Source organism: Brachycentrus maculatus, unplaced genomic scaffold (genome assembly GCF_059751285.1).
Source record: "Brachycentrus maculatus isolate JH-2025_06_01 unplaced genomic scaffold, ASM5975128v1 h1tg000370l, whole genome shotgun sequence".
Classification (NCBI taxonomy): domain Eukaryota; kingdom Metazoa; phylum Arthropoda; class Insecta; order Trichoptera; family Brachycentridae; genus Brachycentrus; species Brachycentrus maculatus.
Window position 1 is genome coordinate 1,780,432 of NW_028281119.1, and position 13,820 is coordinate 1,794,251.

The 13,820-nt window shown below is 37.8% G+C and overlaps 1 protein-coding gene across 3 annotated transcripts in view; it reads right to left on the minus strand.

Moving 5' to 3' along the window:
* The window catches only part of jing (AE binding protein 2 jing), a 141,815-nt gene that overhangs the window by 42,274 nt on the left and 85,721 nt on the right, over positions 1–13,820 (minus strand). The window contains exon 1 of one of the 3 annotated variants that reach the window (XM_088270098.1): positions 9,721–10,454. The exons of the other annotated variants lie outside the window; for them this stretch is intronic. Coding sequence (XP_088126224.1) covers positions 9,721–9,761 — 41 coding nt within the window. The 5' untranslated portion in view covers positions 9,762–10,454. Of the gene's footprint in view, positions 1–9,720; positions 10,455–13,820 lie in introns of those variants that run through there. 3 annotated transcript variants of the gene reach the window in all.

Below are 13,820 nucleotides of genomic sequence, written 5' to 3' on the forward strand. Positions count from 1 at the left end.
GAACTTTACAAAAAAAAAATAAGCAAACACCAAAAAAACATTGACAAAAATATTTAAAAATATCTTACAAACGTATATAAAATTAACTTTCATACGACTTCCAATATCTATTGACTATTCTTTTGTTTTGATTGATCTTTTTATAAATACCTAAAATTGTACTCGGATCGACCTCCCCCTGTAAACATTCTTTAAAAAAAACGACTTAACTTCTTATAAAAAATAAACAAATCTCATTGAGAAATAAAAGTAGTAAAACTAAATTTATCTACGCTGCAAAGTTAACGCGTTATCTATCCATTGTAATCGACTACCAGGTGAACTTGAATAGTCTTGTAAAATAAAATGTATCGAATACAACCTAGAACAGTGAATTGATCAAATCCACAACAATTTTTTATCGGTAATTTAATTTTAACAACCCTGGGGGATCTTAAATCCCTTACCGCACCCCAATGGTGCATAGGGCACTGCTTCATATAAACGCAGTGTTATCTCGATCGATTACACATGAAGGAAAGGTCCAGTGTAATATTGAATAAATATTAGAGTGAAAAAATCACTTATATTTATTAAACCCCCCTGGGAATCGAACCCGGGACCTCCAGAACGGTAGGCGAGCATGCTGACCATTACACTACGGAGGCGGTCAAAGGACCCTGGGGGATAGATTAGTTAAATACATAAGCAATAGTTAGCTCTATTCAAGTTGGTTACGTAGTCAATCTTCCACAAGCGATGCTGGTTATGTGTTTGGGTCCCTATTGCACATACTTAACTATTCTGCTATGGTTTCCTTACACTGGAATCGCAGTATAGATTCATCGCAAACGAACGTACACAACAGTCGCGCAAATGGGACGTTGATTATCGACAAAGGAAAAATGCATTCGTGTACGTACGTAGTTGGCGGTCGCACACACTCGAAACAACAAATCCACATGGGCACAAATGCACACACGACGAGGGATAGGGTCGACAGGGGAGAGGCCCACACGTTACATTGGTAAACTGACGATAAATAATATATATAAAGTTGCACGATCCGAGATCTGAGGGCACGCCCCCGCATTCGGCCGATCGTAAATATCCCGTTCGGACAATGTTCTCCGAGTGGGAATGTCGGATTATGACCGTTTTGGATGCGTAGTTCTAGGAATATTTTGTAATTGTGTCTTGAGAACCAACAGGTTCCTATCTAAATCTGCAATAAAATTTGGAATCGAATTCCAGCGTTTTTGGAAACATATTATCGATTGACAAGCAAATGAAGAGTTCCTTGATTTCTTGCGGAATAGAAGGTAGATGAGCTTAGCGGTCATACGGATGTGTTTAAGTTGAGTGCATATGAAATTTTCAATTTAAATTTACAGATATATGATAATTAAGTTAAATTATAACATCAATAATGCAGACATAAACTTCCTCATTTCGTTACATTACAGTTTTGTACTGACATTTCTTGGTGGAACTGCATTTTATATAATAAAACAACTGCTATATAATTTTTCCACCATTATTTTATTCAACCAGTGACCGGGTTTTGTCATTACCGATATTATTAGACTGGTAGTAGGCTAGACAAAATTGTTCAAATAGTGTTATATAAACAACAAGGCAGGATTGAAAACCACGATTTCATATAATTTTTCTGACATTAAAAAAAAACATTGTTTTTCAACCCTTGCCTAGCCTCCTACTAGTCTGATGATGTCAGTAATGACGAAATCCAGTCACTGGACAAATAAAATAAATATATAAAAAAAACTATAGATGTTGCTGTATTATATTCCTCATTTCGGTATTACTTCACCTAAAATCGTTGACCATTACGATCATAAACAGCAAAAACATATATTTGCTGATATACGTGAATGGATTATATCGGATAATACATATTGAAACCGGTTATTAAAATGATTTATGATTCTCGGATTCGTGAACAGTTTAATGAAACGAAGAAATTCTCGATCGCATGAAAGTAACTACTCGCAAGGAATTCAGGTTGAAGGTCCCGAGTTAAGAGGCGTTCAACCGCACGGAGAACTTTCTCATCACGTGGAATGGACAGTGTCATACGATTATGTCATGCATTGTAGTAATCCGTGGTATACTGGCGTTTAACAACCCAAATATGTCGCGGTGAATAATGACAATAATTATGATTCAGCTTGATCCTGTAGCGGTTTTTACGATCCAGCGATAAGATTGAAGAGGGACTCGAGAAATGTATTCGTATTTTATTAAATAGCTCATGTCCGCACGTGGCGTAACCATTCCGATGAAGATAAGGTCGAACATATTCCTTTCCGTTGATCTCTAATCTTTAATAAAACTCTTATTTATTCTTGACAACTTCTTGCATGGTCCCAATACTTTGGTTTATTGCCATTTTGAAATACGAAAATGTTTAATTATTTGTATTTTACTAGTTTTAGTTATGTATAAAAACAGATGATTCTTACTAAACTGCTCTCCTTCATTGTGTTAGAGGTAATCAAGTTTGACTATAGTGGATGAAATCCGGTTTCGATTGGCATTCAGAACATACAAAAAAAATACTATAATAATTCAAACCACTGCTAAGTACTGAAGTGCAAAACTGATGACATGAATTACAATTTCATTGATCGAGTTTTTTTTTAATAACCTGCAAACCCGTATTTTAAAGGTTATTTGGATAGTAAGGTAGGATAGAAAGGATAGATGAGGTAGATGTGAAGAAAACATCATACTCGGACCAGCTGAGAATAAATCTTTGCGATTGGAATAGAACCCCGGACGCCGGTTCCGCAGTCGGCCGTCCACCCGGCTACGTCGACCCGTTTCGGTCTCGAGACCCAACAGGTACACGAAGTAATGCGTAATGAAGATTTGATATTCCGGAGGAGGTAATAATGATGTACCCTCGCGGGTAAGAAGGAGATAGCAGCCCGTTCAAAGGAAGAAAACCGCAACAGGTTTAGACCATCTCGAAATTAGAATATAAGCGAGAAAAGCGCGCGTAAATTCGCAAGCGGCGAGTTCAACGTCCGTCCGTGTGGGAGAGGAGGTGTAGCTGTAGTAAGCGGACAGCGCAACAATACGATAGCGGCCCCGGTAGACCCGGTCTGCACCGACCACCGACCACCGACCACCGACACACGTCGTACATCGCGGATATTATATTTGGAAGTGCGATTCCGCGACTTTGCCTCCTCGACATTATTTCCCGCCACAATCTCGAGTTCGCGATACACCGGAACGCGTTTCAATCACGTTTAGTCACCAGCCACCAGGGCGGCATTATTTAAATCGCGATGATCCGGCCTGCTGAATATTTATTTCAACTTTTCGCGTGCGTACGTGCTCGGTGCGCGTGAATCAGTCATTTTAATGAACGTGTTCGTACGTCTTAATTCGTAAATCAACGTGAATATTTTTAATAACAAAGTGTAATGATACCAAAAAACGCGATTCCGTAATATATTGGCACCTTCCACCTCCGTATTTCACACAAAATGTAGGCAGATACATTATATCCAAAATTATATGATAAATTATGTTTGTCCGCCTCTGCGTCGTATTGTATTGGACGGCACATTTAGCTACCAAGTATTTAGAGATTACGGGTTCCATTCCTAGCGAGGCGAGATAAATGATTTCTTATAAAAATTATTTAAGATATTAGCAGCGATTGAGTAGGTATGTGATTTTTAAACTCCATGAAATTTACAACCAAAATAGACATTAATTATGAATTGATCCAGTGGATAGGTCTACGTAAAAACCTACCATTAGATACGGATAAGGGTAAAGAAATAAGAGCTCTTATTTATAAAAATACATTATAAAGAGGATCGTTAAGAATGTGATATTATTATCATCTAAATGAGAAATATATCAAACCGGTTAGGATCGAAGAGATGAAAACATGGATGGGATTCTATAAATAGGACTGATTATTTACCTTCGGATGGAATTTAATCGACGGTCCTACGACATGTATTACATTGTAAACGTGCCACAAAACTGATAGAGGACGAGGAACTCCAGATAAATACGAGATAAGTTGAAGTCTAAGTGAGAAATGAATACGTTAGGTAGCTATTAACTCGCGGATAATGAATAGTTTCCCGACGGGATAAAGTACAGCTAATCCATCTTATCAAGCTGGAAGTGAGGAGCCGATGTAATTCTCAGGACTGCGCGGATGTAATTTCATACACCTGGTATCGGGCACTGCGACCAGCTAGGCCGAGTGTCGAGCGACTCGGGAGGCTGAGATAACCGGTCTACAGGCAGATGAGGAAACGAAGGGTCATGGTGTCCGCGCATAGATTACGAGATTACTCATTCCTCGTTAGCGTGGATTATCGGCTGTCGCGATAGACGAGACGGCCACCGGACACTTCTCGTCCAAGTGGATATAATGGCTGAACTCTTAAAACGGGATAGATTATTGACATAATAAAAAAACACGACTTCCAAAACTTACTTTAAATTTACGAAGATAGGTTAGAGGGGGCTTTTAGTTATAAGTACAAACTTCAAGATGATCACAGAATATATTATTTATCGATTCGGCATTATCTTTGTAGAATGACATGTTCATTTTTTTATAATTAAACACTTGTATAACCACTTGATGAGTTTTATTTCATTACATTCGACTAGTTTCGAAAACTAACAGATGTTTTCATCTACAGGTGAAAAGTAAAACTAATGAGCAAAGTATATTTAGGTATATAAAAAATAAATACAGAATATCGCCAATAAGGCGAGATTTCTTCGCTGAATCAATAGATGTCAACATTAAAAACTAGTTTTTAAAATCTAATTGAGCAGAAACTTATATAAGAAATCTTTATTGGTACACAGAAAAACTTTTAAAAAGGTTTATTTTTAACACTATCCTTATCATTCATCGTTCACTTTAAGTATTAAAAGCATTGTTAACTTTGTGGTATGGTAATATAACATTCTTCTTATCATTCATCGTTCACTTTATTTTTATTTAAAATAATATTCGAGCATAAAGAGTGGATGAATACGTTTATAGAGTGCTCATAATCATAATTAAATAAGTAAATCAACAACAAAGAGATATCGAAATAAACGAATTCGGCAATTTATATGTTAGCACGTGCTATAAAAGTTATGTGGTTTTTGACGATATCCCTTTGTAGATGGGACACGATACAAGGGGAAAAAAGTTGTGGAAGCGCCGCCATTTTGACAAGCATAGTTCCGTGAAACTATCGAAGCACACGAGGTGTCGAGACATTCTGATGTGATGAACTACGGTAAAAGTTTTACAGAATGCCCTAATGCACCTGTGTTCGCTCTGTGCATAGACCCAAAGTTGTCGTATTAAGTAAATTAGACAGGATTGCGAGATATAGCAAATAAAAAAGTTTGTTCGTTTATGGAACTTCGAAACTGTTTGAAAACATTAACACGATATACCTAGGAAGGACATGTATCAAAGATTCATATTTACTATTTTACAATAAAAAGGACGGCTTTAAAATAGAATATTTCAATTCTCGTGATGTTTACCTCCATTCATGGTGCAACATGACTCCCGGAGCATTGCCACCATTAACAACATCGCATCGCATGAAGATGGCAGTAGATACTCCTTTACCCCGCTAATCCATCATCGCACCCCAGGGTATAGAGCTGAACCGCACAGGCTCGCTGGACACTCCCCACAAACACCGTAATAGGTACCCACTCCTGGTGTACTGAAATGTACAGATAGGCAAACCACTAAAGCTTTTACAAGCTCACTTTGTCCCTACTCACAATAAACACGATCCTGTCAACAGCAACACTAAACTTTAAACACTTATTTCCTAACTTTAATTACACTGTCACCAATTTAAACAATGAACTTTCGGAAAGATGCAATTTGGACCGTAAATAAAGTTGTATACACAAAGCCACGAGGATTTTTTCTTCGACGCGCCGAACAATAACAACGAAATAAATAAAAATAAAAAATACGAGAAATGTGCCTATTGTCGAAACTGAATTCTAAAAGGTCCCTTTTACGAGCAGGTATAAAGATCGTCGAGTTTAGGAAATAGAACACTACACTCGCGCACACCGATGCAGGGGATATGTAGCCGCACTGAGTTGCACCGCCAACACTGACACAAAACTTTCTTATCAATGAAAATGCTATTTTTTTAACACGTAAAGAGTGCAAAAAAGAGCGTCGAAATATTTAATCAGTTCTTGGCTGGCGAATGAGTGCGGAGTCGGAGTGCCGAGAGGACCGCGCGAGGGGACGACGGACACGAGCGACCACCACGGCCGATCGAGCGCGAATGAGAGGCGCGCGCCTGGAACGGCGTGGCGGGGAGGTCGCGGAGGGGGAAGGGGGACCCGCCGATAGGGAAAAGCAGAAAGCGCACTAAGCTTTTGTAAGTTTGGCATTCTTCGTTCTTTGCCGTTCCTACTCTATCGAGTCTGCGATATTAGACAAAATAACAATTTGTAATAAAACTTAAAGGACTTAAGTAAAGTATACGTGCATTAGGGTATTTAAAGATCTAGCGTTTAATTTGTAGAACTCCAATTTAATTTATATATTAAATATTAAGATCAAACACTGATTTTTAGAGTCTACTAAATTGTATTTTATTATTAAAAATACATGAATATAAAATTTATGACAATTGTTTAACCTTGTTGTGGTATTTTCAAACTACTGTAGAAGTTTGAAAACGCCATAACAAGGGGGAAAAATTGTCATAAATTTTATTTTTATGCGTTTTTAATAATTAAATACAATTTAGTAGATTCCAAAAAAAAGGTGTTTGATTTTAATATTTGGTATATAAATACATTAGGGTACGTACAGAGAGTTACATTATAATACAATAGACGATAAAGATATAACCCGATATTGTAAAAGTTATGCAATCATTATCATCGCTGGTTTAGGGTACCTGTGATTGACTTACAGTGTCTATTTTGCACTGTGATGGGTCGCCGCGATACGTAGAACTTTGAACATGCGCGGCTTCAGCGGGCATCGTAAGGCTACCTTATACCTTCCCACTAACTTCATAACTAGTCAAAAGGACTAGACAGGTCAAAATTGCACTAATTACTCAAACAGATCGTTCAAAAGGTGGATCTCTAAAAAAAATCGTCGACATCCGAAAAGCCGGATAGCAAAATAATTTTAAAAATTCGTTATGAAACTGGCGAGACATTCAATAATAAAAGTTCGATTAGGGTGGGCAAGCAAAAAAAAGGTCGACGTGCCCTCGTTTTGAAAAGGTCTCCACCTAACGGAGCAGAATAGTAATTTGGCATAGGTAAGACATTTTACAAAAAAAAATCTATATCAGAAACTGCATAGAATGTGAAACATAAATCCATCAAATAATTGAAGTTATATTTAATGTCTCTAGTTAGCGATACAAATGGACGTAATGTATTGTACTTAAGCGCGATCGAGTTCACAAGTGCCGATCCGGAGAAATACGGACACGTGCACCAGCCAATCATCCGTTATTTCAAGCTACCCGGACTGCCGGACAGTAAAATAACGTATAGTGCAGAAGCGCTCATAGGGCGCTTGTCCACTACCCGGAATTTTACCGTCCGCCAGTCCGGTTTTGAAACATGAAAGCGACTACGGCAGTTTAGCGTGATCGAATTTAGGCGCAACGTGTTCACGCACCGATCCGAAGAAAGATGGACAAAAGCACAAGCGAATCATCGTTTTAAAACGCTAACTGACGTGCCGGACGGTAAAATTCCGTGTAGTGGACAAACGTCCAATCACCCGTTTTTTCATGCTAACCGGACTGCCGGACAGTAAAATTCCTTGTAGTGCAGAAGCGCTCATAGACATGGAGTAACGAGTGCTTTCAGTGAAGGCATACATTATAACAATATGCCCTAAGCCCGATGCACTCGCGGCCGGGTGGCGGGAGTGGGAGGTGAACGTCCGCGCCAAGGCCGCCGCGGGGGGCGCGGGGCGCGCTGGAAGGGGCAGGGGGCAGGGGAGGGGGTGCCCTCAGCAGGGGGTGAAGGGAGAACGCTCTCCTCCCCAACTAGCGGCCGATGCGCATGTGTGACGTGTAGTAGTTGCGCCAAAGCCCCGCGAACTAAAACTTTGCCACATATCACGCATCACACACATCCGTCTATGTATATTTATAAAATATAGCATTGATGTGGTAAAGATAAAGAAATAGCTTGTAACATTTTTTTTTATTTAAAAGGGGGAAGAGGCGAAGATTGTTTGTTTGCAAAGACAGATTGGTGTGGCGTTCTATTCACTCTGCCTACCCCTGTTGAGAAGCGGCATGATGGTTAATTAGTAAGTTTTTTTTCATTAATATCTACATAATAGACTATAATTACACATTACGTCACACAAAAACCCTCTCGGTACAAAAGAGGATAATTATTCGATGGACAAATGAACAGGATATAAAATGATAAATTTATAATTGCGTTATACGATGAAAGGCTGAAAAAATTTTAAAAATAAAAATTAATTTGTTTTATGAGTAGACCTGCTAGTGTATAGCGTCTATAAATGTTTGACAAAACCCACCTCTCTCCTCGCGAGGACATTTTGCACATCCTGATGAGCGAATTAAAAGAAGTAGCAATTCAAATTCAAAGAAAAAACTAAAAAAATGTAAGTTGCCGGTCAACAAAACAAAAGGTGTTTTTTTGTGCTTTGTCAATATAGATGATAAAATTTTATTTTTAAAAAATGTGTAATTTATGATTAAGATAAATGCTTCATCAAATAAACCCAGCGTTTTTTTTAAAGAAGAATACTAAAGTAATACGTCAAATCTCTGCGGTTTGGGTAAAAAGGAAAATGAATCACAGGTTATCGAAATAAATATTCCTTATCTTTCTACGATAAACTATAACGAATAAAACTTAGAATGTTTTTTTTTAATCGTAAATAGATTATACGAAGACGTTGCATAGTAACTTTGTGTCCATTCCCTAAATCGATTTCTATTTCTATTTTATATTGGCTGTTTAAATTAGAATTTTAGTTACGTAAAACTAAACCAAAAAAAAATAATGTTAAATGGGAAATAAAGCTACATTTTGCTGTAACGGCGGTCCCGGGTGAAATTAATCACAATGTAACAGGAAATACCATTCGTGAGTTCCCAAAGGGAGGAATATGGGTTTATTTACAAACTCCTCAGCACGATCTAATATTTAATACTAAGATCTATCGCAATACCAATCCGTTCAGTATTTTATTATGCTAATCATTTTAAAAAATCTTAATGTAAAAACAAATTCCATTACAAGTGTCTTTAAATTACTATTAATAATTTGAAACTCACATATCGTCCAGTCAACGCCAAAGTCGCCAATGTGCATTGACATAATTTTGAGATGTTGAGGTATAATGTTTAGAAATGACAACATAAATCATTTATATTGTTAGCAAACCAGCTTTGAAAGTGTAGTTAAATACGTATAAAATCTTTACTTTGAGAATGTCAATCGAAGAAAGTTATTGACACATTTAATTATCGCGAATTGTTAGTTAAAACTAGAAAATACAGATTAGCGACTTTGGCATGAGCATTACGATGTAGAACAACATTCTAAAAAAAATAGCCACCATGACAAGAATTTTTTAAGGGCACGTCGAACAAAACATGTGTTCGATCATATGTTACATACCTTTTAAATAATTTGTGTGAATAAAAAAATAAGACTTACACGTTCGAGTACGATGAACATCGTTTCCGCTTGTGTCCCATCGTCGTGATTAAAATAAATAAACAAACAACACGCGATCCAAATTTAGTACTTTATTAGTGTCTTCTGCGAAAAGGGGCAGATACGACTACAATTATCGCATTACAGGAGAACCGTAATTACGAATTTGAGACCAATTCACGACGTTAACTGACACATTCTCCGAAACGCCACGAGACGGTGGCTAACAACAACACGCAACACAATGCACTCGTAAATTTGCACTTCGAGACCGGTACATGCGCACACAATGCGCCAAATACCTCGAGACTCCCGATGCTGTTCGGTTCGCTTTGGTCATACATAAACCCGCACGGTCACAGTTCCTCTCCTCTAGGCGCCTGCACCGCGACGTCCCTAGCGGGGGATCCAAGGCACCGTCGATACGCAGTGTGCGAAGCATTTGCCACTAAAACTGTAATTAAATTGACCGAAATGAGATGTGCAAAAGGACATTGCACCACGCGTACGTATCGTGCAATGCAAAAGGTTATCCAGTCTGACATACAATGTGATTAAAAGGGAAATGACATTGCGACGAGTTGAATACACGATAAAAGAGATTGGATATTTCAGCAAACACGTTGAATAGTCGATCACGTCGCGTAAAAAGGTGCGATAGAGGTGACTAAGAAATATTTCGATAACCGGCGAATAGGTCGGATTCTCGGCAGGATATTCCGTGTTCCTTTTAGTAAGGCGCGTGCGAGATGACTGACGATCTCCCGCGTCGTTCGGATGATCACAAATCTCTCACACGACGGCGGTAGGTTCTCCTGAGATGGTTGTACTTTTTTGAAATTATTTATAGCGGCAATTGTGGCGCGCGCTGACGACAATCTGGGATACAGAGCTGGGTAAACACATGGCCGACTACTTACTATCACAATAAAAATAATTATCGTTTTTTAATTATCGTATTGCGACGTAAAAAAACATTTTTTTTAATTACTAAGAAACGGAATTGATAAAAAAAAATTGGGAATAATGCAATTAATATTGAGCGTTGATAAATAACATCATTGCAATACCCGGCAAACAACAATTCAGAAAAACTAACCAAAACTGCTGTGATCTACTAATATCTGAAAAAAAAACAATAATAATTACAACATTTTGAGTGTGTCCAAATAGTATTTGGGCACACTCAAAATGTTGTAAATAAATTAACTGGAAAAATTATAAGCTAAAATAATAATAAAAAAGGAAAATGATATTTTCTAGCGTTTTTCAAGTGTGTGAATATAATACAGGATTCGGACCTCACATGCAAATGAAAAAGTTTCTGCTTGATAAAAAGCTTCCCTCATCCTACCATAGATGTCTCTAGTCCAGTGAAGTCAAGCACTGTGTTTTGAATTTGATTAATAATATATATATGCAGAAGTTTCAAGAATTGGAATAATGTGATCAATCATGGGTAGAATTGTGAATGTTACAGTGTGTCATAGGCTGGTTTAAGTGATAACTTAAACCAGCCTATGGCGGTCGTAAGCCCTGGAAATGCCTAGACTTCCATATTTTTCTTCATGTACGTTAAGATGTCAAAAAATACAATAATCATTATTGCACTCATACTTATAAACGATGGCCGATTACTCTAATTAATTAATAAAATGAAGAGGAAAATCATAGCTATCTTTCGGTGGATTGATTTGTGAATCATGGTACGCCCACCACCGAGAGAATAAATTGGAAAAGCAGAACGAAGACTCGCGTTACATTGTGGTACACACGTTCGCCATGCGAGCTAATTAACAAAAGCACGGAATACTTAACAGTTTGAAATAATAGGGTGGATATGAAGCGGGGAAAAGTCGGCGAAAGTGTGCGAAAATGTTTAGTGCCATCGTCACCGGAAAGGCGACAAGAAACAATGCGGAAGCTCTACAGCGCCACACCGCAATTAATACGAGGGGAACCAGCCCGTTTGTTAAACGGAAAATAAACCTTAACCGGGAGATAACGACAAACGACCCACAGATAAATGTCGTTACCTTAAAGTTAAGCTTTCGCTAAACAATATCTACAGAGGTTTAGGTAATATACACCGCGAAGCTGAATAAATTCGATACATATTCACGCACTTAATTGAAATAAATAGCTATGATTATAGCAAAAGTCATCATCATCATAAATATCAACGGTGTTTATTGATTTTTATCTTCAAAAAATATCCAATTGCCACATTATACGTGATAAATTCTTCTTTTTCACCTTCTTCAAACCCTTATCCGCACTCGATGGTGCATAGGACACTGCATTCTATAAACGCAGTGTTATCTTGATCATAAATACATGAAGGAAAGATGATCAGCCCTCCGCTTCAGGGTAATATTGAATAAATATCGCAGTGAAAAAATAACTTTGTTTTGACCTCACCTGGGACTCGAACCCGAGACCTCCAGTACGGTAGCCGAGCGTGGTGACCATTACACCACGGAGGCGGATAATAAAAATCCTAATAAGGTACATACTGTCAACCCACAGCATCCACGGCTTAATACATCAGGTCTTACAAATGATTTCTAAGAAATACGGAATGCGTTATAATAAAAAATCATTACACTTTGACGGATTTAAAGAATGCCAGTAACCCATAAAAGGTGGGTTTCACATTTAGTTAACAAATAAAATTGACGCATCGTGAATTTGAAAATACAACAGCTAACTGAACACGTGGGCACTTAACTACAAGTATTTTAATAGATCATAGAATTAATAACCCTCAAAAGGGTATACACTACCGGAAGGGTGGTAAGAACTATTATAAATTGTTAATTAAAATGAGGGCGCCATTATTTTAGCAAACGACAACCTTTGCGTGGTGCGTGTTTAGATAATATCCAAATAAAAACAATTTTAAGATTATGCATTATTGACCGTGAACGCTTTTTATGAAGAAAATTTCAGAAAATGCTGACTAAATAACTGGCGGGCGCCGTGGCGTAGTTGGGTCGACGCTCGACTGCGAAACTTGGTATCGCGGGTTCGATTCCCGCCCAGAACCCCATACCACTCTGTCTTTGCAAACATTCTTAGCCTATTCTACATTCATGCATCTCTCTCTGCATACATACCCGCCGATTATTTCGACTCCTGACCCAGGCGCTTTCAAGTTTTTGACATACCTGATCATGCCAAGTTTTTCTCGGTCTTCCTCTGCTCTTTTTTTTCAACTACATTCGCTTCATACATTTGTTTTGCCGTTCCTTCCACAATCATTCGTTCCACATGTCCAAATCATCTCTACACACCTTTCTTAATTTTATCGATAATGCTTACCTCAGCCTTGAATTTTTTGCTTATTTTACCATTCAAACATCTATCATACAACGTTTTGCCGCACATTCGTCCGAGGAAAAGCATTTCGACGGCATTCAGTCTACTTTCATCCTTCTTTTGCCAAAACCATGCTTCACTTCCGTTCATTGGAGTTGGAACCAGGACTCCATTGTGTACTGCCAGTTTAGCTTTCGGTGATAGGTTTTTATTTACTTAAGCTGAACAAAATTAAAATGCAATATTCTAAATACTCGATCATATAATTGGAAACCATATGAATTGCTGGTAGGTTTTTATTTGGTATACTTACTGATAAGTTACTCTACACAATGAGCGTGCGATATACGATAATACATGTACATAATTAAGTCCGTGTATAATATACAGCGGGTACTGGAGCGACAATTTGACAAACAGTTAAACCCAATGGACCACAAAATGAGATAACGCACGTTGCGGTTGAGAACAAACCGATATTTTCGTCGCATGAAATTTACGGACTGCATGCATGGTTAGCCGATATTGCGTTTTTATTTTATCGCAAAACTATTCATTGTCTGTTTTATAAGCGAAAATATAATTGAAAATAAATACAAGTAATTTTTTCAGACTTTAATAATTCCTTTTTTTAAATAAATGAGGACTGGCAGCTTTCCTGTAAATAATAATAGAGAATCGCTTCAGACTGGTAAATCTTGTCAGCTTCTTTTGGGCAAGTCAAGATTAGATTATTGGTCAGTATTTTCGGCAAACATATGATTGTAAGTTTATTATAT